Raw genomic sequence first — 25307 nt, forward strand, 5'->3', positions numbered from 1 at the left:
AGTGACTGGAAACAGAGCATCAAGTCAAATATCTCATTCACTCTTTATTAAGGTTGTTCTTGTAAACGAGGACAAAAAGTTGCTGATGTTGTGTAAACTTCAAAAGTGAGTGAGTTCGTATAGTTCTTAATATAAAATTAACATAAAATTAGTATAACACGGAGGTTGTGCTCTTTCCTAATCATGGAAGCAAATAGTAAAACTCAATAAAAGTGAAACAACAGAATGGACAAATTTAAAATATTAAGAAATTTATTGATTAGTTTTTGGTAAATGAGACATCATTCCGTATAAAGCAGGTAGTATCGTAATCACTAATGTTAAAACGTAGGAGAAAGTTTATTAGTAAAGCTGAATGTTCCTAGCTCTTTTGTGCGGCCATTCATTCTGAGTTGGAAAAAAAAGTATTGCAGATCTCAAACACTTGAATACAGCAGTATTTGTTGTAGTTCCAAATGCTGATTTTTGGTTACAAAAGCATACTTCCATTCATTAATGTCATATGTTATAGTTTTAGGGAACAATTCTGTAATTACGGAAAAAATGATCTGAAAGGATAACATCTGGTCACCATCCATTATCTAGGATAATGTGACAGAAACTAGGTATAAATGTACACAAGACATTTGGCATTTCTTAAAGATTGTTGCGCGAGTTCCGTAAAAGTTTCAAAATAATGAATGTAACAGCCTAAAGTATAATCCACACCTTAACATCACACTAACACACCAAAGAGCATCGTATACAGCCATAAAAATATTTCACTGCCTTCCATTTCAATTAAAGTTGCTGACACGTAATCAAAACTTAGTTGCTTCATACATTGGTGTTTGTTTGGATGGATTGCATTTAGTAAACGATACTGTTTATTAAGAGTAAGGTACACAATACAGTTTTGTAGTGTTCCAGAGTGTAATGACATTTATACTGACAATATTTGTCTTATCTGCCCAGGTGCTGAAATATTCCACGCTGTAGCTGTTTCTCGTAAATATGATCCAGGGAAAAAACAAAGAACTAACTCGCTAATTACTACATCAAATATTATACGTGAACCATTTTCGGAGCAGTGAAACAAGTTTACTCTGGCGATGAGGCCGCTACTAGTTTACAAATGACGTTGACCGGTAAGGCATAAATACCGTTGGGTTCAGATATACTGTCCACACGCATCTGATGAAGCTTCACACGCACGTAATAACTGTGAATCACGTATTGCACTTGTTGCAGAGTGAACCGCAACAAAACCGAAGTATATCTCAGCTGCACATCTTTGCTTAAAAAATACTCGTATCACGTTTATGTTTATTATAAATGGGATGTAACTACAATTCTTGACTTAAGAGTGGTCGACGTACGCGCGATGTTAATACCGTATTAACAGCGCTATCAGAAATACGTCTCTTTGAAATACAAATTGGGAAACGCTATCATCTGATACGAAGAAAATGTATCTCATCTGACACAATATCCACAGAACCGGTTTGAAAAAAATTACCGCTACGTTCTATTTTTCATTATGGATATATGTTTTGCTACTGGGACTGAAAATAGAGCCTGTTATCTGTATGAATCTGCTCTGATTATTTGGCATGAGGTCCATGTCATAAGAATTTGTCCTAGAATTTAAACATTGTCTGGTGACACGTTTTTGCTGTTTAACATCATAGGGTAAGGCGACAAATATATAATTGCAGCTGAAGCTCAAACTTTTAAAAAGCGAAATTTATAAAATTAAGTGCTCAAACAGACAATTTTATATATTATGCATTGATATATATTGTCCGGTAGACGCTGTACAAAGCACGGCAGAAGGTATTTCATAACAGTTTTAGCGATTTTCTGTCATGCACTAAACGCTAATTCAGCTGTGTAAAATGACTGTGTGGCTTTCTGCTCATCTATCTTGTCTTATTCGGATGATCCTTGTGCTAGATATACAATGTAAAGTAGAATTATCGCCGTGTCTTCCTGGCATTTCAGTTTCTCCTTCCGTACGAAAATTATATTGTCTGAACAGTCATTCTTTAGTAACGTTCTTGTTTACCTGTTGCTGTTGTAGTATCACGCCTTTTGCCATTCTATGACTGTCAGCTTGACAATGTTTCCATCTGAATGGAGAAAATAAAGTCTAGAAAAGAGGTTGGCAAATGGAAACCAATAAAAGCAAAAAAAGGGTACTGGAATGTACTCGAAGTAAGTGAGAAAATATTGAGGAAATTATATTAGCAAATGAAAAACTAAAAGTGATAGGTGAGTTTTGATATTTTTTTCACTATGGGACTTAACATCTGAGGGCATCAGTCCCCTAGAACTTAGAACTACTTAAAACTAACTAACCTAAGGACATCACAAACATCCATGCCCGAGGCTGGATTCGAACCTGCTACCGTAGCGGTCACGCGGTTCCAGACTGTAGCGCCTAGAACCGCTCGGCCACACCGGCCGGCTTTTAATATTTGGGAAGCAAAATAACGGATGATGGTTCAACTCGCCTCCTCGCATCCGTCCATATGTGCAGGCTAATCTCAGAAACTTCTGTAGGAGTTTTGATCTGCTGTTGACTAATGGTGACACACTGATTCATGAGGAAGGTTTTTGTGAATTATTCAAAAAATTATTTCGCACAAATTGCAAAAATAATGACGAATTTAAACTTAGTTGTAAAAGCGAAGCTATTGCCACCTAGCTCGTAGCAGTCATAATTAGAGAGAGAGGAGCAGTGACTTGAAAGAGCAGAAAGCGTCGCACAATTTGCACTTGGTGTGGAGGTGTAGTGGTGAAGTGTGTGCCTACGATAGAATCCTGGCGGGATCGGGTTTTATACGCAGCCTTTCAACGTAGCATTCACCTGTCAGTCACGTGAGGATCCGTCAGAAACGAAACGTGGCTCGCAATCCACGTGACACTGTAGCTCCGCTTTTCCCGATCGGATAACTGTTTAGGGACATGTAAGTCGCCTAAGTACATCTAACTGATTACAATCGTCTCGAAACAACTGCACAGGCAAAGTAACATGTTCTTTATTCTTAAATAAAAACGCAGCATGAGATGCACTTTTGCTTCGTTTACATAAAGAATCTTTTACAGAGGCGTAGCGCGTTACTCAATGTTCAGCTTGCTGCTTTCCTTTACTCAAACATAGATGCGAAGACGACTCCCTGTCTCGTGGGGCGAAAGATATTTTTTATTTGGGCACTTTCAAATTATGCATAAAACTTCCCACTGACGACTTGTTTCGAAATATGACGATAATGTAGGACAGCCAATTTCTGATTCCATCACATTGCAAATCGCAATGCGCAGTCTAAATTTCTTACAAATCCTTGGAACAATGGGCAATGAGCTACTCATCGTTCAAGTATTCTACTAAATATGACCTGTAACGGAAAGATAATCATTTCGTCAGGTGATTTGAAACTTCAAAGTTGAAGTAATGAATTATTCTTAATCAAAAGATTCCCTACAATCTTTTGAGAAAAATTGCATAATGAACAAACATGTGAATCCGAAGTGTTTGGTATTTTGCTTCTTGTGCTTCATGTTAAACTTCTTCCGAAAATCTATTTCAGAAACTATGCTTCGTTTACTTGCAGTGCGTTGTGTCAGCAGCCCAGGACGTGACACAACTTTCAGCTTTCTGCTTTCCTTGAATAAAACCTAGATTTAGGCACAATTGTTTTCGTGGCAAGACGAAGGAGTCTGTCATAAAGAGTCCACAACAAAGAATTACTGGAATGATTCTCAACAATGCTTCACAGTGCGCACTAAGCTTCTCAAGAAACGACGTAAACACGTACATCATGAGGTTTTTTCTTTTTCTCTCTTATTTCAGCCAGCCTCCGATACATGCTAAATCACTCAAACACACATACACTCATTATTCGCATACAACAATTACATTGGTTGTAAACATGATACTTACATGACGATGTACTTCCATTATTGCCATGAGATGTCACTCCAAACGAAAATTCTATATGAAACACAATATTCATGCCTCCGGATAACTTTCCCATCTAACGCTGCTTATGTCGCTTAAGTTACGTATATTAAAGTGATCATCTTCACCTACTTAACGTTGTTCTCTGAGTGATTAAGATTGTAGCCCGCAAACAAAATATGCTACGCCAGTCAAATCGTTTGCCCACAGATCCGGGTCGCTAGCCGAATATAAATTTAAGTGTTAGGAAGTATTTGTATCAAATGTAGCCTTGTACAGAAGTGCTATGTAGACGACAAAATTTCACACAAGACGAGAACAGAAGCTTTGTAAATGTGATGAGACAGATGAATACTGCAGATTGGATGGACCAACTGAAAACTAGTGAAAAGGAACTGAATCGAACTGACGAAAAAATAAACATATTTATGACACAACGTGGATAACGATAGGGATCTGTTGATAGGCCACATTCTGAGGTATCATGAAATCGTCAATGTGGTAACGAATGTGAAGATGGGGAAGGAGGGGAGGGGAGGGAGTGAATTTGTACAGGAGTAAGTACAGTAAGCAAGCTCAAACGAAGGTGGGTTGCGTTGGTTGTCCACAGGATAGAAGAGAGCGGGGAGATGGGTCAAACCCGTCTTCAGACGGAAGACCATTTCAGTAGCAACAACGTCAACAATAAATAGTGAAACGCTGGGTTATCTGAGCGTCCATGTTGCTGTTTACTCTTTCGTGTAAACCTCGTCCACCTGTTATCATCCTGGTAGCACGGTTCTTAGTTCATTCGATGACTATCGACTTGATAAGCACTCGGAACCTACGGTTATAGCATTTGTTAACTTACAGAAAGAGCTATCCAGCTAGCATAAACTCATTGAAGTTCTGAAGGTAGCAGAGATAAAGTACACAGAGCGATAGGGTGTCTAAAAGCTTATTCAGAAACTAGATGGTAAGTATAAGTATAGAAGGAGATGAAATAGAGGCAAATGCGAAAGGAATGAGACAGGAGTGTCAACTATCACTGATGTTGTTATATCTGCACATTGAACGGGCTGCAAAAGAAATTAAGGAGGAATTAGGGGGAGGAATTAAAGTATTAAGAGAAGATAAAAATTATTCTTTGCTGCTAATATTTTAAACCTGTCAGAAAAAGGAGGAGCTTGGAATCGATAATTTCTTGAGATTGAGTTAAGTGAGGAATATTATCATGTTTAAAAAGACCGTTTTGCTCTATAAATGTGATAATACTCGAACCCAGAATACCCTCGAAGATATTTCAGTATAGTTCTATAATTTGATGCATCCGTACTCTTGCACGTGTGAACAGGAGCGACCTTTACTATCATCCAGTTACAAGAAACGGGTCGGTGCGCGCTAAATTCTCGACAAATACAAGATAGGAAAGCAACTGATCCCGTAGAGAATTAAACGCCAGGTCTAATAGCAATTCAGTTACGTGATGGGGTGTTGTGTGCTTGCATAGTGGCGCGCTAAAGGCAAGCAGTGATTACATAGCAGCTTTAGAGTTAGATGAAAGGCTGCGTTCCACAGTAGAGCGTGCAGTTCACTAACTAACAGTCGTTATTTAAACGATCTCCATTTTCCCCGATAGTTTGTGCGCAATTCAAGTAAGTCGATTAGATCCTGAATCCGAATGACCGAGGCAATATGTATCATCACGCACAGCCCATGGTGATTTGTTGAATTCCTTTGATAGACTTAGAAGCGAACATGCACGGTTCTGAATAGCACGTGTAGAAACTCCCGCAAGCTATCATCTCTGCATCTCTTGAATCAGAGAACCATCATCATTAAGAAAAGGTTTTTGCTCAATATGAGAGACAGTGGAACCAACAGCCTGGCCAAAACTTACTTCCTTTTAATAACTGTTATCTGGAGTAAGATTCATATCTTCTAGAAAATGTACTTCTATAATGAGCTTAAAGTGTACTAACCTCTGATCACCTAAATCTGTCAGCATTATAACTGGTGGCAACTGCAGTATGTCAAGATATTTACTATGTTGTAGCTTATGATGAATGTGGTCTTCGTCATAATATCATGTCCAACGTATGACAAATTACCGGAATTGCTCATGGAAACGAGTTTGTTTCATTCTTAAAGTACTTGGCATCATAATATTTCTTGTAAACAATCAGTTTTTACTATTATTGTGATTTATGTGGTTCGTGATAACCTCTGTTATCAATTGACCACAAACGGTATTGAGGTTTTATCATTTTAATATTTTTGTTGATGTTGTTGTTGCTGTGGTCTTCAGTCCAGAGACTGGTTTGATGCAGCGCACCATGCTACTCTATCCTGTGCAAGCTTCTTCAACTCCCAGTACCTACTGCAACCTACATCCTTCTGAATCTGTTTAGTGTATTCATGTCTTGGTCTCACTCTACGATTTTTACCCTCCACGTTGCCCTCCAATACTAAACTGGTGATCCCTTGATGCCTCAACACATGTCCTACCAACCGATCCCTTCTTCTAGTCAAGTTGTGCCACAAATTTCTCTTCTCTCCAGTTCTATTAAATATCTCCTCATTAGTTATGTGATCTACCTATCTAATTTTCAGCATCCTCCTGTAGCACCACATTTCGAAAGCTTCTATTCTCTTCTTGTCTAAACTATCTATCGTCAACGTTTCATTTCGATACATAGCTACACGTAATACAAATACTTTCAGAAACGACTTGCTGACACTTAAATCTATACTCGATGTTAACAAATTTCTCTTCTTCAGAAACGCTTTCCTCGCCATTGCCAGTCTACATTTTATATCTTCTCTACTTCGACCATCATCAGTTATTTTGCTCCCCACATAGCAAAACTCATTTACTACTTTAACTGTCTCATTTCCTAATCTAATTTCCGCAGCATCACTCGATTTCATTCGACTACATTCCATTATCCTCGTTTTGCTCTTGTTGCTGTTCATCTTATATCCTCCTTTCAAGACATTATCCATTCCGTTCAGCTGGTCTTCCAAGTCCTTCGCTGTCTCTGACAGAATTACAATGTCATCGGCGAACCTCAAAGTTTTTATTTCTTCTCCATGGATTTTAATTCCTACTACGAATTTTTCTTTTGATTCCTTTACTGCTTGCTCAATATACAGTTAGAATAATATCGGGGATAGGCTACAACCCTGTATCACTCCCTTCCCAACCACTGCTACCCTTTCATGCCCCTCTACTCTTATAACTGCCATCTGGTTTCTGCACAAATTGTAGATAGCCTTTCGCTCCCTGTATTTTACCCGTGCCACCTTCAGAATTTGAAAGAGAGTATTCCAGTCAACATTGTCAAAAGCTTACACAAAGTCTACAAATGCTAGAAACGTAGGTTTGCCTTTCCTTAATCAATTTTCTAAGATAATCATTTTAATAGTACACATCAACTGTAGCTCGGTGGAATACGGTCATTCAACGTCCGTAGGAACCAATCATCGTTATTACTATAAAATATTTATTTATAACTGGCTCAATTGTCTTGAATATGTTCCACTGATGGACGTATCAAAAGAGCAACCACTTTTAAAAAAGTAGGGAAACAGTATATGGTACAAGTAGAAGAATGAATTATGACTAAACAGTGCCAGATGAAAGTCACTAAAGGCAAATATGAAAATCAGTCTCTCGGCAATGTTCAGTCCGATCAGAAATGAATACATTGCGTTTGGTGCAATGTTTTTTCTATTGGAAACGTGGCATGTGCCCTTCCGGTCCCTCCAGAAAATTTTATTTTCTAGTAAACATCCGAAATTTAGTCATACAGACCATGCAGCAACATAGCAACAACAACTCGGTTGGGCAACGAGTCAGCCTGAGTCTTTAGTCAATAGAAGAGGCGTCTGCAGAAGCTCTTGACGGATTCGTGCGTGGAGGCAGGTCAGGTCAACAACGCAGCAATAGCTCTTGCGTTATTTTGTTGGAAGTTAACGAAAAGGAAACCTCAGATTTTGAGCACATCCTTAATACGTCATAAATGTACCGACGATAATGCAATTTCGGTTGTCCGACAATCAGACGTGATCACTGTGCGTACCCAGCGGCATAACGATGTGTGCTCGGCCTGTAACACAATGACGAACAGAAGCTGCCCACGTCCGTAGTCCCTGAAGCCTCCACGTACACACATACACTGTGGTGTCTTGGTCACACCCTTGTTTCTCCTGATGCGTCAAAACACGCTTCATGAAAGATCGGCCTGATGACAGTCCGTCGTGCTCCCAGCGTACTCAACTCATCTGTGATTTATCTTGTAGCAAATTTCACCGTTTCCTGACTCAAAGGACGTGATGCAGCTGTACGATTCCGCGTGGACGATGACTGACATGTCAGTACTCGTGTACGCCTGTCGCATGGGACCGCTAAGATCCTCTGTTACGTTTAGCATCACATCAAATCGTGCAGCAATATCGCGGAACTATAAACTTCTATCTCAGCAGACCACGATCCAACTACTGCAAAATTCGAACATGTGCTTTAGACGTTTCTCCTTCTAGTACGCCGACATCACAAACGTTATTCAAACACAATTTCTGGATGAGAAGCCAGTTGCGTAATGTTTCCTTGTAGTACGCAGAATGCAGATAGCGTTAAATCTACCTACTGAAATGCTAATCACTCACATATCCAAGAATGTTGTACATCTCATGTCAATCTGGCATTTGTTACATGCCTTGTTCATGGTTTTGTAATTATAACACCAGCATTCTCGATGATAAAAAAAATTTATGATATTAATGTGTCCATATATTTTTGCTGTTTTGACGATGAGGATATGGAAGTGTAAACTGTTAGAATATCCACCCCTCTCACATTTTTTCCGATCTCCCTATTTCCACTTCCTCCTGTGCTATAGAATTTTCTGTTTGGAAAACTTTGTAAATCCAATGAATAGGTTATTATACTCTTACATTGATAGTTTTCAGACATTCCGGAATCCCAGTTCGGGGACGCAGTTAAATGAGTCTTTATGCTCGATGCGAGTCTCGATTGAATAGAATAACGCATTAAAACTGCTTGTTACTTTCAATATATCTTTGTAAAATGTGTGAATGGAGGCCGTCTTATGCTTACGTAATTTCACCACACCGACATTTTAATTTGAATAGAGCCCCTGACTCAGTCTGGAACCGCGCGACCGCTCCGGTCGCAGGTTCGAATCCTGCCTCGGGCATGGATGTGTCTGATATACTTAGGTTAGTTAGGTTTAAGTAGTTCTAAGTTCTAAGGGACTGATGACCTCAGATGTTACGTCCCATAGTGCTCAGAGCCATTTGAACCATTTTTAGAACCCCTGACTGCAACAATGAGCGTAAACCAACGACAAAAATAATCCCGGATATTTATTTCTATATCATCTCTAGCCATGTTAAACAGAGTGGCTGGATCATCGTAACTATTATTAATTTTTGATTAGTCTACTTGCTAGTTACACGTACTGGCACACCGCGAGTTGGAATAAATGTTGAGTTATGTAACTTTTGAATCTGAAAAGCAGCTGCAATAGATAGTGTTCGTATCTGAATAATCCATTCGCTAGTTTAAAATGTAGAAGCACACAATGTGTCAGAATAAACATTTTGTTATATATCTTTTGTAGTGCAAACAAGCTACAGTAAACCATGTGAAATTACATTTAATTGACTTTATCCAAAAAATTACCCAAGTCATATTCCCCTTCATGAATACGATTACTAAAAAGAACTTAAATGAAATAGAACCTCTGCGACTGGAGATGAATGCTACTGGTAATAAATATTAGCTTCTACTGTAAATTTAGTAGTGTAAAACAATCAAGTTGTCGGTACTGATCTGACTGGTGTATCAGAGGAGGGTGTAAGTGAAGATGAACAACACATGGTAACCGCATGTGCTGCACTAATTGTTTGAGAGATGCAGTTTATACTATTTCTAAGAGAAACCTAATTGTGAGGAAAGCTACATAGAGAATAAAAAAATGATTGTTTTCGGTTTTTCGAAGAAGTTAGTATTTCTTGAGTTCTAAATTTTCATCATAATTGTGACGTTCTTCAGTACTATGTATAAGGTAAAGGTCAGGAAACAAAATACAATCGGATAAATATCATTTTACATCGTGGCAGTATGCAGTTATGTACATGTAGTTTTTCTGTGTTGACATTGCATTTGAGCTGGAAAACAAATACCGATGGTAATGAAGAGCTATTTTTACATTGCACATGTGCCATAAATAATTGCACTGCAGTCAGACTAACTCACTAAAAAATTATATTTGACATATTTTTGAATTTACACTTTTCATGTTGCTGGCCAGTGCCAAGTGCGAGAAGGTGTAGAATCAAAGAAGTATTTTATGCTATTTATTTTAGAGACAAATTTCAAGCTGTAGCAGTTCGTTTCACTGTATTATCAAAGTCTCTTCGTAACAGAGCCAGACAAAATGGTAAACAAAACTTGGAGCCAGTTAAGTAATAACATATTTTTACAGTTATAAACAAGAGATATATTGAAACTTCCTGGCAGATTAAAACTGTGTGCCCGACCGAGACTCGAACTCGGAACCTTTGCCTTTCGCGGGAAAGTGCTCTACCATCTGAGCTACCGAAGCACAACTCACTTCTGCCAGCATCTCGTCTCCTACCTTCTGCAAGTTTCGCAGGAGAGCTTCTGTAAAGTTTCGAAGGTAGGAGACGAGATGCTGGCAGAAGTGAAGCTGTGAGTACCGGGCGTGAGTTGTGCTTCAATAGCTCAGATGGTAGAGCACTTGCCCGCGAAAGGCAAAGGTCCCGAGTTCGAGTCTCGGTCGGGCACACAGTTTTAATCTGCCAGGAAGTTTCATATCAGCGCACACTCCGCTGCAGAGTGAAAATCTCATTCAAGAGATATATTTATTAAAATAATTTTACTTTCTGTTGAGGCTATCACTGTTGACGATGTTGACGACCACTTAAAATTCTCAGGACTGATGTGGCAACAACTGCAATTCGGCACTCCAGGGTGCGTCCAAGGGGTCTTGGGTTGGATGCAGGGCATCTGTATGTCTGATCAGTTGTCATAGGCCAACTGCTGGGGATGCCTTCATTGTGTCAGCAGGGTCGCCTTGCTGGCCACAGTTCTTCCACCGAGGCAGCATCCAACTGCCCAGTATATACGCCCTGCCATGGGTTCAAGCATGCCACCGGGATTATCGGCTGTCTGCATGACCACACAGAGAGGCCGACAACTACCTCCAGTACGGAAATTCCACTGAATAAAATTTTTTACACATATTCTCAATCCATCATATCGGCTGATACAACAATCAGTGTAAAATTTGGGATAAAAATGTGGTCTTGGTTGCGGAGATTTCATTTTCAAATGTCAGTGACGTGTTTCACCTGTGGTAGTCATCTTCATGTTACCTACGATGTAATATATATGCAAGAAAACGTCCTGCTCCCGTCTTATGCAAAAACGTACTCTGCAGGGAAAGTTTTCATCAAACTTTTAAGAACTGGTCACTGTGCACTGCGTCCGTAAAATTGAAACGTCCCCTTAGAAAAATTAGAAATGACTGTGCTTCAACTGACACACAATATTTTTAGCGCAACGCAATCTGACTTTCAATAATCCCTACAAAAGAATGGCCCTGACTAACACTAACCTATACCTTTCATGAATCACTTACCTCACAAAAATCTTTGTTACTCGAACTACTGCAATGCAGCGAGCGCCACTACTGCTAGCTAAATAAAAGATTCTAACTACTGAAGGCACTAACTACTGATAGGCATAGTTAGCAAATGAAAGATTTTGATAGAGATCAAACAATGTATTTACTTTTATAGTGTTCAAAAATCATAATATATATACCAGTTTATGATATCCAGTATTACAAATTTACTCTCTCTGATGGACACACGTCCAGATAATCGGCTCTCAAAACTCCATCTCTCTCCCCACATCCACCACTGCTGGCGGCTCACCTCCAACTGCGCAACGTTACGCGCTGTTAACGTGCAACTGCCCAACACTACAATAGCGACTGTTCCAACAATGCCACCCAGCCACAGACTGCACACAGTGCAGTGATTTTCATACAGGGCGCTACCTGGCGTTACTAATACAAAAAGCTAAACAGCCTACTTACAAAATGAATACACGATGCGAATAAATCGGCAAAATGCGATTGGGATATTAAAAAAGTTGAAAATAAATAAATAAATACAGCATTATAATCCACTGATAAAACGGAATTTTTGGCGTAGATCATCATGGTGAAAACATTGTGTTAGATTATTATTTGGACACTTTTCCATAGAGCTTTTTATAAATCTTTCATCCCTTTCATTTCAGTTGAATCTAAACATTTTAAACACAGTTTGAAAGCGACCACAACCGGCACTTTGTGAGGGATTTCCAGTGTCGTATGGATGCACTGAACTATCTGTACGAGGGGAGTTTAGTATGTATTTCAACACATTTTTTTCTGAAAGAGGGTTGGTTCTATTTAGTATTCAATTACACCGTATTATTCCCCCTTTCTTTTGGCTACAAAATGCTGTTTTTCAAAATAATCTACGTTCACGCGACGGCCTACCGCAACTGTATGCCTGCATGGTACCACTCTACTGGTCGACGTCAAAGCCAACGTCTTGCCTCATCAATAACCTGCCCATCACCCACGTACTGCTTCCCATGGAGTGCATAATTTATTGGATCAGGCAGATGAAAGCCGGAAGGTGTGAGATATGGGTCGTAGGCTAACGAGGAAGAACAGTCTAATCAAATTTTGTGAGCTGTTCTCGGAGACACAGACTTGTGTGTGATCTTGCGTTGTCATGGAGAAAGAGACGCTCGTCTGCATTTTTGTGGAGATGACAAGCAAAAGTCGTTTCTTCTGTTTCCTAAGGGCAGTACAGTTGTGTGCGGCTAGTCGACACGCGGGAGATCGAACGAGTTTGGGCGACCGTGTAGCGATGGTGACAGGCGTATTACTCAATAACTTACTGTGCTTTTGTTCAGTGCCAGCTCTCTGCAGACATTCCGAAAGTTTCTGTGAGTGTCTGTGATCCTCCGACTTTTCACGAAGAGAATGTCACTGACATCTCTCTGCTTGGAACGCACTGCGTTACAAACGCTTTTTTGAAGGTAACGTATAGCGCTGTTACTTATAAGAACTTCATGAAACTATAAGCGCTGGAGCAGGAATATTCCACGACGTTCCGCAACAAATTCAGCAGTTTTTCAACCGAAACTGGGAAAAAATGTGTTGCATTACTTACTGAACATCTCTCGTATTGCCGGCCGGAGTGGCCGAGCGGTTCTAGGCGTACAGTCTGGAACCGCGAGGCCGCTACGGTCGGAGGTTCGAATCCGGCCTTGAGCATGGATGTGTGTGATGTCCTTAGGTTAGTTAGGTTTAAGTAGTTCTAAGTTCTAGGGGACTGATGACCTCAGCTGTTAAGCCCCATAGTGCTCAGAGCCATTTGAACCATCTCAACCTTTTGTATTATTAACCATCAATATCACTTACATCAGCACTGCACTTAATTTGAGTCATAAGGCACGCCGCAAGCCTGAGGTAGGGCTTGTCTGACACTTTGAAACTGAGGTCACTAGCCACTACAATAAATACAACAGCCTCAGTTAAAGAGGGTCATTTTGCCAGTAACACTAGTGTGGGCAGTTGTTATGGTGAGACTTTTGGCAGTCATTTCAGCAGATGACAGGTGCGAATATGTTTCCAAGATGGTGCTGCACTGCTTTTGCCTAGGTGGCAGCACTGACTCACTGAGGCCGCAATTCTACAGTTAAGCGTTTGCCCCTAGCACACATATGAAGCTGTAGACCTGCACGGTAGACAACAGACAAGGTAAATGTATCCACAAGAGTCGTAGTCTTCGCAATCTCGTTATTAGTGAGTGCTCCTGTTGATACCAATTAAAGCAGCCTTGACCGCTAATATAGAGTGTGTGTAGAATATGTGGACTGTAGACGTGCAGTCGACAGGACAAGTGTGGGGAGAGCGGTAGTGGTGGAGGTTCTGGCCAAGTGCTGTAGGGGAAGTGCCGTTCTAAACTGAAGCCTACACTCGCACTTTTTGTAAATATTAAGTGGGGCTCCTTCACGCCCACACTTGCATGGTGATAATTCTAAGTTATCTGCTATCACCTCTGCTTTAGTTACTATTGAGAAAGAATTCCGCTGAAATTTGCAATAAAAGCAGCGATTTACTTTCGTGTGGCCTGTTGGTCATTTGTAACTTTTAGAGAAGCATCATGAGTGGTGAATTTTGAGTAAAATGTATATTTCTCTTCAATGAGATTTTCACTCTGCAGCGGAGTGTGCGCTGATATTTCTCTTGTTTCCATGTTAAAATTTGCTTCTTTTGCCAAAACACATCGAAGTTTATAGAATGTCACCTCACGAACACGTCGTGCAGACGCAATTGCGAGAGAATTCTGAAACCATGGTTTATCATGTTCATTAAGAGAGGAAGTGAGGAAAAGTAAGGTCAGTAAGCTATGAAAAAGCACATCCTCGGTACAAAAGCAAGTCTGTAATGTCTTATGTTGCTCCAAAACCCACTGCATTTCTCGTTTGACAAGCTGTCTAAAGGATTTAAAAACCTTTCATCTAAAAGCTCTGTAGTTATTGAACTAACACAGTAGATAACGAAGTTTTACATAATAACCATATGACAAAATACTGTCCTCAAGGCGTGTTATCATTTGTCAAAATCTCATTTCGATATCTCAAATCGTTCATGCAATATGAAGAATGTTGTGGAGATTTCATTCTTGCCTCAGCTCTGGCATGTGATTGGCTCTGAGCACTATGGGACTTAACATCTATGGTCATCAGTCCCCTATAATTTAGAACTACTTAAACCTAACTAACCTAAGGACATCACACACATCCATGCCCGAGGCAGGATTCGAACCTGCGACCGTAGCAGTCCCGCGGTTCCGGACTGCAGCGCCTAGAACCGCAGCTACATCACATCAGTATATCAATTTTCTCGGGACTGGTTAGTGCTAGAGATCTCCACCCGAGTCTAGAAAAAAAAATTCCACATGGTAGCTAAATATGCACGAAACGCAAAATCACAGCGGCCTCTGTTTTTCGTTGAAAAATTTTTAGAATTTCGCGCTTTGTTTTACTTAAATCTAAAAACCACAATAACCATGACCGTTATGAAACGACGGGCATATCACGAAGCAGACGTTTAAAACTATAAGTAACGCAAAAATGAAATTTATTTACTGAATAGTTTCAGTAACATTGTTTGAGAAAGATGGCAGGAAGTACGCCTCGATTCTGTCACTACAGTACGTCGCCGACTGGCCAAAAACGGACAAGCAATACGACCTGCCTTTCCGAACAGACGGATGAACTCACTCAGCGCTTCTGACAGAAACTGTTCACTGTGCGTTGCCAACTGTACCTAGGTATGTAGAGCAATCTACTTACCTGCCAGACCATATGACGTAATACGCCATATGATGAGAAGTGAATGTGGGGCCCAGGAGCTAGAGTACCCACCGAGTACGATCCAGATGACAGTGGAGTTTCCGACGGTGGCGACGGACAGCATGAGCCCGTAGAGGAGGCTCCACGCGAGCTTGATGGTCCAGTGCAGCTGGTAGGGGCGCGGCGGCGGCGGCCACGCGCAGTCTTCGCCATAGTAGCCGCCGATGCCGCCGCTGGCGTTGAGCCCCGCCTCGTCCGGCCACGAGCAGTTTAGCGGGTAGTCGGCGTAGGCCAGCGCGTCCTCCATGGCCACTGGATGGCGCCTCACACGGCGGCAGCGACAGCGGACGCCACTCCTGCGCACTGCACTTCCGACATCACCGCTGGCACCTCACTGCTATCACTGCAACATAGATACAGCAAACCTTTTCCTTAAAAAAACTGATGAGCAATACACTATGCACAGAGACAGGTGGCGCATAGATATTAAACGTAAATTAGAATGTATTAGGGCCAAAATATCAGACGAAAGCGTAGGAGTACAAGGAACAGAAAACACATATACATAAAAATATGGCGAGATGCCCAATGATCTCTTCAGTGCTTATGGGAATCAAATTACAATGAACTCCAGACCTTTTAGCAGCTGGCAGGCCTTGATCAATATGAACGGGGACAATTGAAAATGTGTGCCCTGCCCTGGACTCGAACCCGGGATCTCCTGCTTACATGGCAGATGCTCTATCCGTCTGAGCCACCGAGTACACAAAGCATAATGCGACAGCAGGGATTTATCTCTGGCAAGCTCCACCTGAGACCAACATTCCCAACTTACTGTCCACACACTACCTTTGCAGTACCCCAGCCCACTACACTCATTACTCGCGGCAGTCAATCCACCGATCCCTGTAAGAGTTCGGGCAATGTGAGTGCATGCGCACTGAAGATCTTTCAGCTCTCGAAGAATGAAGTTACAGTGAAATCCTGACCATTAGCTGCTTACAGGCGTTGATAAATATCAGCGGGAATAGTTGAAAATGTGTGCTCTAACCGGGATTTCTTGCTTACTGTGTCCTCGATGGCTCAGTCGGATAGAGCGTCTGCCCTGATAGCAGAAGAACTCGGGTTCGAGTCCGGGCGGGGCACACATTTTCAGCTGCCACCGCTGATATTTATCAACTCCTGTCATGAATTAAAAGGTCTGAATTTCATTCTAATTGCATTCTTTGAGTTCTGCATGATCACCAACGGTACCTGTTCTTTCGGACATATCCGAAAGAACAGATACCATATTCGTACTTATAGAAATCGGTGCAATGCCATGATAGTGAGGATAATGAGCAAGGGGCACTACATTATTAGTTTGTAGGTAAGTTGAGAATTTAGGTCTGCTGGACAGCGTGCTAAGGTAGTCCGTGCAGTTGCAATGACCGCTGTATCCAGATGGGTTAGTGGTACCAGCACGGTAGCTCAGCATATTCGGCCAGAGGTTTAACTCACCTCTGTAACAAAAAATGAGTGAAGGGATCAGCGATGAACTTGAACGGATGCATGGGACATCCGCTCCGAACATATACAACGACAAATAACGAAAAAAAGAAGTAGTTAGAGCAACTGCCTAGGAATCAGAAGACCTGGGTTGGAATCTCAGGCTGGCACAAATTTTCAACTTTCCCCATTGATTTCAATCAATGTCCACTTGCAGCCTATGTCTGTGATTCCTTTGTTTCTTAAATTTCATGTAGTAATTCCCCATGTTTGTTGTTGAACCCCTTCTTGTGGGAATTCGTACAATGCAAATGGAGTTGCACACGGAATCGTACAATACTTCATAAATTGAAAATGGACTTTCAAGGGAACAAAAATCGACGTCTTCGTTAGTGCAAACACGTAAGTCGAAATTCAACTGCGACACACTTATTAACTGAAAATTTCAGTAAAAAATAAAATTAGCTCTCCGCTGAAGACAGATTATTAATTTTTCTCGTGAAATACATTGAATCTTAATTCAATTTTCTCATCTACGAGGTTCTTAAGGCAGCAGTTGTGAAGATTTAGAGATGGCTCCGGATGGTATAAAATGGTCTTATTAAATTCAAAAATTGCGTCAAAACTGAAGAAACATTTTAATTTCATACAGAAAACAAACACCACAAAGTCTCGCATCTTAAATTCTAGTACAAGCAAGTGCACTTGAACGCACCTTGTGACTTTACACCAACAAATTTTCAAAAGACAGAAGAACAGTTCTGTAAACATACTAACGCCCACAAAATTATTTAATGAGACTCGAATTAATGATTGGAAAATGGATATAGATATTCACATGTTCGAATAAAGACGTGATACTGAACATATAAACTAACATTGTCGGCATGAAAATGCAGTTGAAAAATATCTGGGATGAATAAATCTCAAAACAACATCGCGTATAATTATGCAAAGGCCGTGCAAGCAAGCAACCACCGCACTACAATCTTTGACGTTGTCACTTCAGAGTACTTCTTTCACTATCGCAAGACAAGCCTATATTCTTAACAGTTCGATGCATCCAACGGGGAGGAATGCAGAGCTTACTAACGGCAGCAGCCGGAAGCCAAGAGTGTCCGTTTGTTGCACAAGCTATGCGAGGCATCGCTAACTGATCTCTGAGACTAGCAATACTATTGGCCGACTAACCCTATAGTTTCAGTAGCGTGCTTAAGAGGTACCACGTCTATAGTCCACAGGTCACTTTATGTTGCGTGCTAGAAAATAACTGGTGCAGTCTGTTCCAGTCGCCAATGATGCGCGAGATTAGAGGTTAGTAGTAGGCCTTTGTGTGAGCTCGAATGTTTCTAAATTTACCATAGTAGTCTTTTCGGGAGACATACGTTGGAAGAAGTGTTATATTGGTTGGCTCTTCTTGAAACGCACGCCAGCGGAATCACGCCATGATGCAGAAAGTCTCTCTTATAGCATCTGTCATTAGAGTTGGCTTAGCATCTCCGTCCTAATTTCGCGCTTACTAAATGAACGTCTCACCAAACGCGAAGCTCTTCTTTCCTATTTCCTCTGTCAGCTTTATGCGGAATGGTTGCCAGGCTAATGTGCAGTATACAAACGTTGGCTGATCGAGTGTTTTCACAGCCACCTCCTTCATGTCGGGACTACAATTTATTCGGCATTCTTGCAATCATAGTCTGCAGTTGCATTCCCTTGCCATTAGTTTTATGTTGAAATGTGCTTGTTGATGTATTACGATTAATGGTAGCACCAAACGTTGGTGATGTCTGGGGATTAAAAGTGGCAAAAATTGTGAATGGTTAACAGTTGATGGTTCCTGGCGTACATGAATCTACGAGCGTCTTCCCTCATCATGCATGCCAACCTTTTTTGTTATAATTTTGAATAGCTCACCAACCGCAAGAGCAATGTTCTATCGGGCTCTATCAACAGAAAAACGAAACATTTACGCCCTAAATTTTAGAGAGAGATCTTTATCTAACCCTTCGCAAGGTAACGCTACCATGGTACAGCCCTAGAAAAACGACTACTAGATCTTCGCATACAATCGGTAGGTTTCTGATTTGTGTTACCGACTGCAGCCCATCCTGGTAATTTTAAAGAAGCGTTGAAGATTACAACGTTTCTTAGCAATCTAGTGACCGACTGACATTGAATTTTACGACAAAATAATGAAACTTAATTTTTCTAATCGTCCCAATACGCTTTCGCAACTGAGTGAAAAGTAAATGGGGCGTACTCTCTGCAATGAGGGAACGCATACTACCTTGGAGTGGATGTTAGCTACATTGGAGTGAATGTTAACCTTGGAAGCATGAGACTTACTCCGTTAAAGCAATCTATGGGACACGAAAGTGAACACATACTTTAGCAAAGAGAGCTACAAAGCATGTGGAGGCAAGCTAGAGCTTCCTTCAGTAATGATGTGGTAGTTAATAACAGGGACAGATCGGACATTTTCGCTAACTGAAACCATAATTCTAAATTCTCTCGTAATTTAACCATTCACCAAAAGAGGATGGATGAAATACTGACTTAGCTATCAATTATTCCGGGGTCTAAAACTCATCGCTAACCAAACTCAAAATTAAATGTTTCTTACAATTTTAGCATGCAGACTAGAACAGCTCCATACGGCTGCAAACTCTGTGGTCTTCCATCACACAGCTACAGCATCCGACAAGAAACTTATGTGTGCAGTGCCCAATGTTTATCTGAGAAACTCAGCACTGAATTTATCCCGAGTTACTCCCGGCTTCCCAACACAATTGGATGAACTTCATACAATTAAGCAGATATCTGCTCGCCCTTTCAGCGCTCCCTGAGCTATCACGACTGTCCTCCTCGCACCAACGAAGTTACCTGCCTACACTCCAGCGACCAAGAAGGCACCCTGCCCGACGATTTTCACAGTCCTCAACGACTAATCTGTTACGCTTTTCTGCGTGACAGCATTGATCGAAGAACACGAATGCACTTTATCTGATGCCCTTCTTCCAACACAAAGCTACCGAAAGCGTCTAGAATCCTCTGTCGATGAATCTGACGAGCCAATGAAACGTCTCTCCTAAAAACTTCGCAGGAAGATCTATTTCTCTATCGGCACACGACCCAAGAGTCACGTAGGCCGCACAGGTATGTGCCCTTTGGCCCTCCTATTGTTTTGTTATTGCGTCTCCATTTCCAAGAAAGCTAACGGAACCTCCCTGTCCTTTCTCATCAAGGCAGAGCAGAAGTCTGTCCTATCACTCAGATGAACTTATTTTATCATGCACTACAGAGAAGCAGCACACAGATGGAATTTGATGAAGGGCACTTGAGAATTAATATAAAACGCATGTTTGAGAGGACACTTCCTCTGGGTATCACTATTATTCCACACAATTGAAAAGAGGCACAGTTACAATAAGGTACCAAGTTAAAGAAACCGTCCATAGAATCAATGAAAGACATATGAAGACAATGTACATCTTAAGAAGTGACCGTTACAGATTAAAATGCTCTGTAACGGCTTGACCATAGGCTAGAGGGCTTGTTGTCATAAAAAGGGTACTTGACGCAATTCTCTGGCTTTGCGTTGTGCCATACCACCCGCTAGGTGCCGTCACCAGCCAGTCCCTCAGTACCGAGCTACCGAAGCCAGGGACTCTTTGGAACCCAGTGAACGTGACACTTGCGGTAAGAACATAAAAACAAACCCACTTTTGTGCACGTAACTACTAGCTGTCCAGCCAGGCAAGTCAACGAATCAGTGAGTCACCGAGATAGCGTCCGTCACAGTGCAAGCCTACACTTTTAGCTTGCCCAGGGGATCCAGACGCAACTTTGGTGGACCGAGGGTTGAACCGAGTCCATCCTAGCCACTGCACCAGTGGGCGTCTGCCAGCACCAGTCGCTATCACCCAAATGACGGACCGTGGTTTGCTCCCCAAAATTTTACGCTCGCCACGCCTGGGTTCAGGTTGCCGGCCTGTCCCATATTCAATCTGGCTGTGCGTCTGTTCCCTCAGCTCCTGGCGAGTCTTGGTCGCCAGCTTACCACGGAAGGTAGTGAGTTAACGAGCACTGCGCTCTCATTTAAATACGTGGCCGTAAGAGTCAGCCTACAGGAATTGTGAAACTAACCCTGTTGTCCAAGACCGCGTGCCATAAAGGGCGCAGATTCACCACGAGATGGGGAAACTCATAGGCGTCTACTGTCTATTGAGGCCTATGCGCTGTAGTGTGAGAGAGAGACAGACGAGAACCTACGTCATAGGGAAACCCGGTAGAGGCCTTTGTGGCCAAGGGGACGTTTTAAATATGGCGGACCTAAGATCGGCCATAAAGGGAAACATTTATGAATACTATTTAATTCTGTAGTAATGCAGGGAATCAAGCCACGTAATTTTAATCTGCTATCCTCCATAAATTTTCATGGTGATCCCAATAAGCTTGAATATTGATCATTTCTATGATAGTTTAGGATTTACTGTTAAAGTGAAACTAAGACCTAAATGCTGCAAATCTGAACGGTTTGGGCGATCTTAACGATCGATATTTCATATAGAAACGCATCATTAAAATGTCAAACGTTGTAAATGTAAACTCTGTAACTTCATTTGTTTAAAAGATATAGTAAATTTAAATTATCAGTATTTACAGTTAAGCATCAGATCATCATTTCCTCCACACAAAACACATTTCACGATGACAGCATGACACCTTATTGAATCATTAGGTAATAGAATATTTGTTGGAAAGTTTAGTGCATAATAGTTACTTTCGTTCTTTATTTATTTATCAGAAAGCCTATTGGTGCATGGCTACTGGTCGTGACATTCAAAGTTAAGAAGAAAATTGTATTGGTTTTATGTAAAAGAATTTAACGCTTGTAATGTAATGGATATTATTGTTACTTTCTTTAGAACGTGAAAGTGGTCAAGCTTTGATTATTTAAATATGTTAAAATGTAAAGTAATGTAGAATAAGCTGTAGCCAATCAGATGGACGGCTTCAGGAAAGGGAACTCCGCTAGTCAGCTGAGCGGAGATGCTCGGCGCGCTGGAAAGGCGGTCGGAGACGGGCAGAGGGCAGTTCTGGTCGAGACACCAAAGGGGACAGTTCAGATGTAGACGCGAAAGTGGACAGTGGGCCTTTATGGAGCCAGGAAGTGAAACGACTTAGAAAATTACGGGTAGTGTGGTATCGTGGGACTTAGTCTCTGAGCGGTGAGCAGCCGCGAGCCTGGTTTGAGCTCTAACTTTTCGCGTAGATAACTTGTATCTCGCGATGACGTTGTGAATGGTCGAACTGTGTCAAATGCATATGCGCCCGACTGTAACAGTAACTCTAAATACGACCAATTTCGCTATTAGTTTGCTTTCTGAATAAGCATTATTCTAAGCAAATCGCAACTGTGTGGCCTATATAATTTATGTGTCGTTAATTTAGTTTCCGATATTATTATTAATGTTAATATATGTTATATTAACTTCGTATATTGCAAACTTGCCATCAGCCAGACAAATTAACCAAATGGTCACAAGTGTCTAATTTAGGGCGCGTAATGCGACACTTGCGGTTCAACCCCTAGAAGAGTTTGAGCCAAGACATTTCGACGAAGAGGAAACGCATGTGAGCCAGAGCATTTTTGGGATGTCAGCTTGGAAGGTCTACCGCGCCTGGGGTGCGCTGGACATAACGGCTTCGGGGATCTCCTTGACAACGCTTTGCTGTCGATATCTGTGGTTCGATGCCTATCTCACAGCAACGGTAGAAATGAGCTGCTAGTACGAAATGCTGAAAAGTAACGAAAGAGTTCTGCTGTGATCGAATGGCTTTTGACTAATCCCAAACCACAGTTCTTTATCGGACAATACCCACAGGCTTTACAAGTACTGTCAGGTATAGAGCTCCCTACGTGTACTACCAGATATTTTAAGGGTGTGGGTGACTCCAGTGGTGATTCTGCAGTCGCGTTATCACACGATAATCGACCTTCTGCATGTTTATGTGCAACGCTCTACGTTGGTTGATATTGAGGGACAACTGTCAATTCCTCCGCTTTTCGTCGTTCCTCTGAATGTCTTCCATTTATTTATGCGCTAATAAAAATACTCATTATTAGTGGCTGCTTATAATAAATGCATTTCATACCAATAATGATTGTAAAGCAATTAGGAACACTATAGCCACACAAATGAAGGGGGTAATGTACAATACGTACTAGAACGGAGAGAGGGAACAATAACAATGGAATGCCGAGAGACAAGTGCTCGGATGAAATAGAGCGTAGTACATGGATACTCTCTTTCCTCTACAGTCAACTTGTATATCGAAGAAAGAATTAAAGAAGTAAAATTGTGATTCGGAAGTAGCTTTAAAAGTTAGGATATGAATTTTCTCCTTTGAGAAAAAGAGGAAGAATTACAGTACTTCTTACCAAATATGGATAACACACAATATATGAAGAAAGTCTTCTGCCTTTTAAGTAAATAAAGATATGAAGGACGAAGTAAGAAACATGGTAGGAGGTAGCGGTGAACAGAGCAGGTGTTACGACTCCTGTGCAATTGACCGCTATCACCTACCATCATGGTATGAGGTCTGGATATGGTCACAAACTGACCGAAACTGATTACCACAAAATAAAGGGTTTTTGCTATTGAGACTGTCTGTGTTAATTTAAATTAGAGTAGCTGTTTTAAAACTGCACGAATGAAATAAACACTGTGTATCGTCTCTACATAGCGGGCTTCTCCTCGGCAGTATCTACAGTTGTCATCGTGGAGTTTTAATGGTCTGATGATGACCGAACCTTGATCGAAACCGGTCACCCGATTAACAAATTTTAAATTTTAACAACTTACAAACGATTTAAGACCTATTTTACTTAAAAACTTTTATTATGCATCCTAAAAAATGTAGAAGTAAATAGGCAATGCTCTTTCAGAGGAATCAGTCGACCGCATGCCTAAAGCAATTTAGTAAAATGACGGAAACCTTATTTTTGACAGGCCTGCCGGTAGTTTCAACCAGTGACCTGTTAAATCCTAGACCAGTGACTCTCGGCAGCGCCACCTCTCTCTGTTTCATTCCGATAACACGAAAGTCGACTAAGAGATGTCTGACAGTTGACCGAGTATTGATAGAAATGTACGCGTAAGATATCAGCTGCAATATCAACTGCAACTGAACACCGGAAACCTCTCCACGGTGGCTTGGGTCAGTAAACTCATTTTCCACTTTCGCCTTTTATAAACGGCCACTGAAGTTCGCAGCCACGTATCCGTACGCGATTTTCAGAGTGTGTATTTTAACTTGATAGAAGTTTTTGTGCCAGTAGGAAAAGTTCGTCAGCCGGAAATAATGGAACAGTGGTGAACCCGTTGCGGCTTTGTACCCTCTACACTCACCCCTCCCCCTCCCCCCCGGTCCTTATTTGAAGACTCGAACTCAGGCTTATAAAAATGCATAAATCCTGAAATATGTGCCGCACAATGATACAATTCTGCAAGTTCGTAGATAATGTGTTGGAAATAAAGTTAGTAGCAAAGAAGTAATAAATTAAAATACCATTACTGATGCTGAATTTTTACTGTACGAACAACGAAAATGTAGTCACTGATAGAATAAATTTCGAAAAAGTTTGAAATTATGTCCAAAGTTAGTTGGAAAATGATAAGCTACCTGATTGTCAAATGATCAGATAAGTATAATCTGGACGATTTGTAGCACCATGAGTAACACTGCCTAAAGCCACGTTTATAATTGTCTCTATGTGTTTAATATTTCATGTAAAATAATGCCAATTAATGAGTAGATTATGACAGCATGTCATATTACCTACATGAAACTAGACTCTTGCCCATGACGTGTATGTTTCACACACATACTTGGTGATTCTTACTAAAGTTAAGATACACGCCGAAGCGACCTAGAAGATGTTGAGACAAGTAATTTTATGAGAAACACATGGGGCAGATACCCCAAAAATTGATGAGAAATGTTGAACATGTGAAGTCACCAGATAAGTAATATCCCATACTTTTATGTTTCTCTGCTGTTTTACACCATACGACCCAAGAGAATGTGAGATGAATCTGTGGTATTCAGCCGTATGGTGTGATCTTTGGTCACTAAACACGCTGACAAATGTATGGGCTCATTGTCGGAAACTGAATGACACACCGAGCTGGGCGAATATTAGATAAATTTGCATTTCATACAGTTAAACTATTCCCAGTCAACTAACCACAGGGAAGAAGTATCGAAAGTAGTTCTGGAACATGTCAGCCCCCTCTCATCACATTCCCAATTCTAGGGGTTGTAGGGGTATCGTACACCCACCTTACATCAACCCGTCTCCTCATTAAAACTTCCTTTACTGCCTGACCACTACTCTTCACCATCTCC

General features: G+C 41.1%; 1 protein-coding gene across 1 annotated transcript in view; it reads right to left on the minus strand.

The window, feature by feature from the left end:
• The window catches only part of LOC126167338 (tachykinin-like peptides receptor 86C), a 956103-nt gene extending 940296 nt beyond the window's left edge, over nucleotides 1-15807 (minus strand). The window contains exon 1 of the mRNA XM_049920472.1: nucleotides 15477-15807. Within this exon, the coding sequence (XP_049776429.1) occupies nucleotides 15477-15711 (235 nt within the window). The 5' untranslated portion in view covers nucleotides 15712-15807. The remainder of the gene's footprint in view (nucleotides 1-15476) is intronic.
• Nucleotides 15808-25307: the final 9500 nt, after the last annotated feature.

This window comes from Schistocerca cancellata, chromosome 1 (assembly GCF_023864275.1).
Source record: "Schistocerca cancellata isolate TAMUIC-IGC-003103 chromosome 1, iqSchCanc2.1, whole genome shotgun sequence".
In the NCBI taxonomy this organism is placed as follows: domain Eukaryota; kingdom Metazoa; phylum Arthropoda; class Insecta; order Orthoptera; family Acrididae; genus Schistocerca; species Schistocerca cancellata.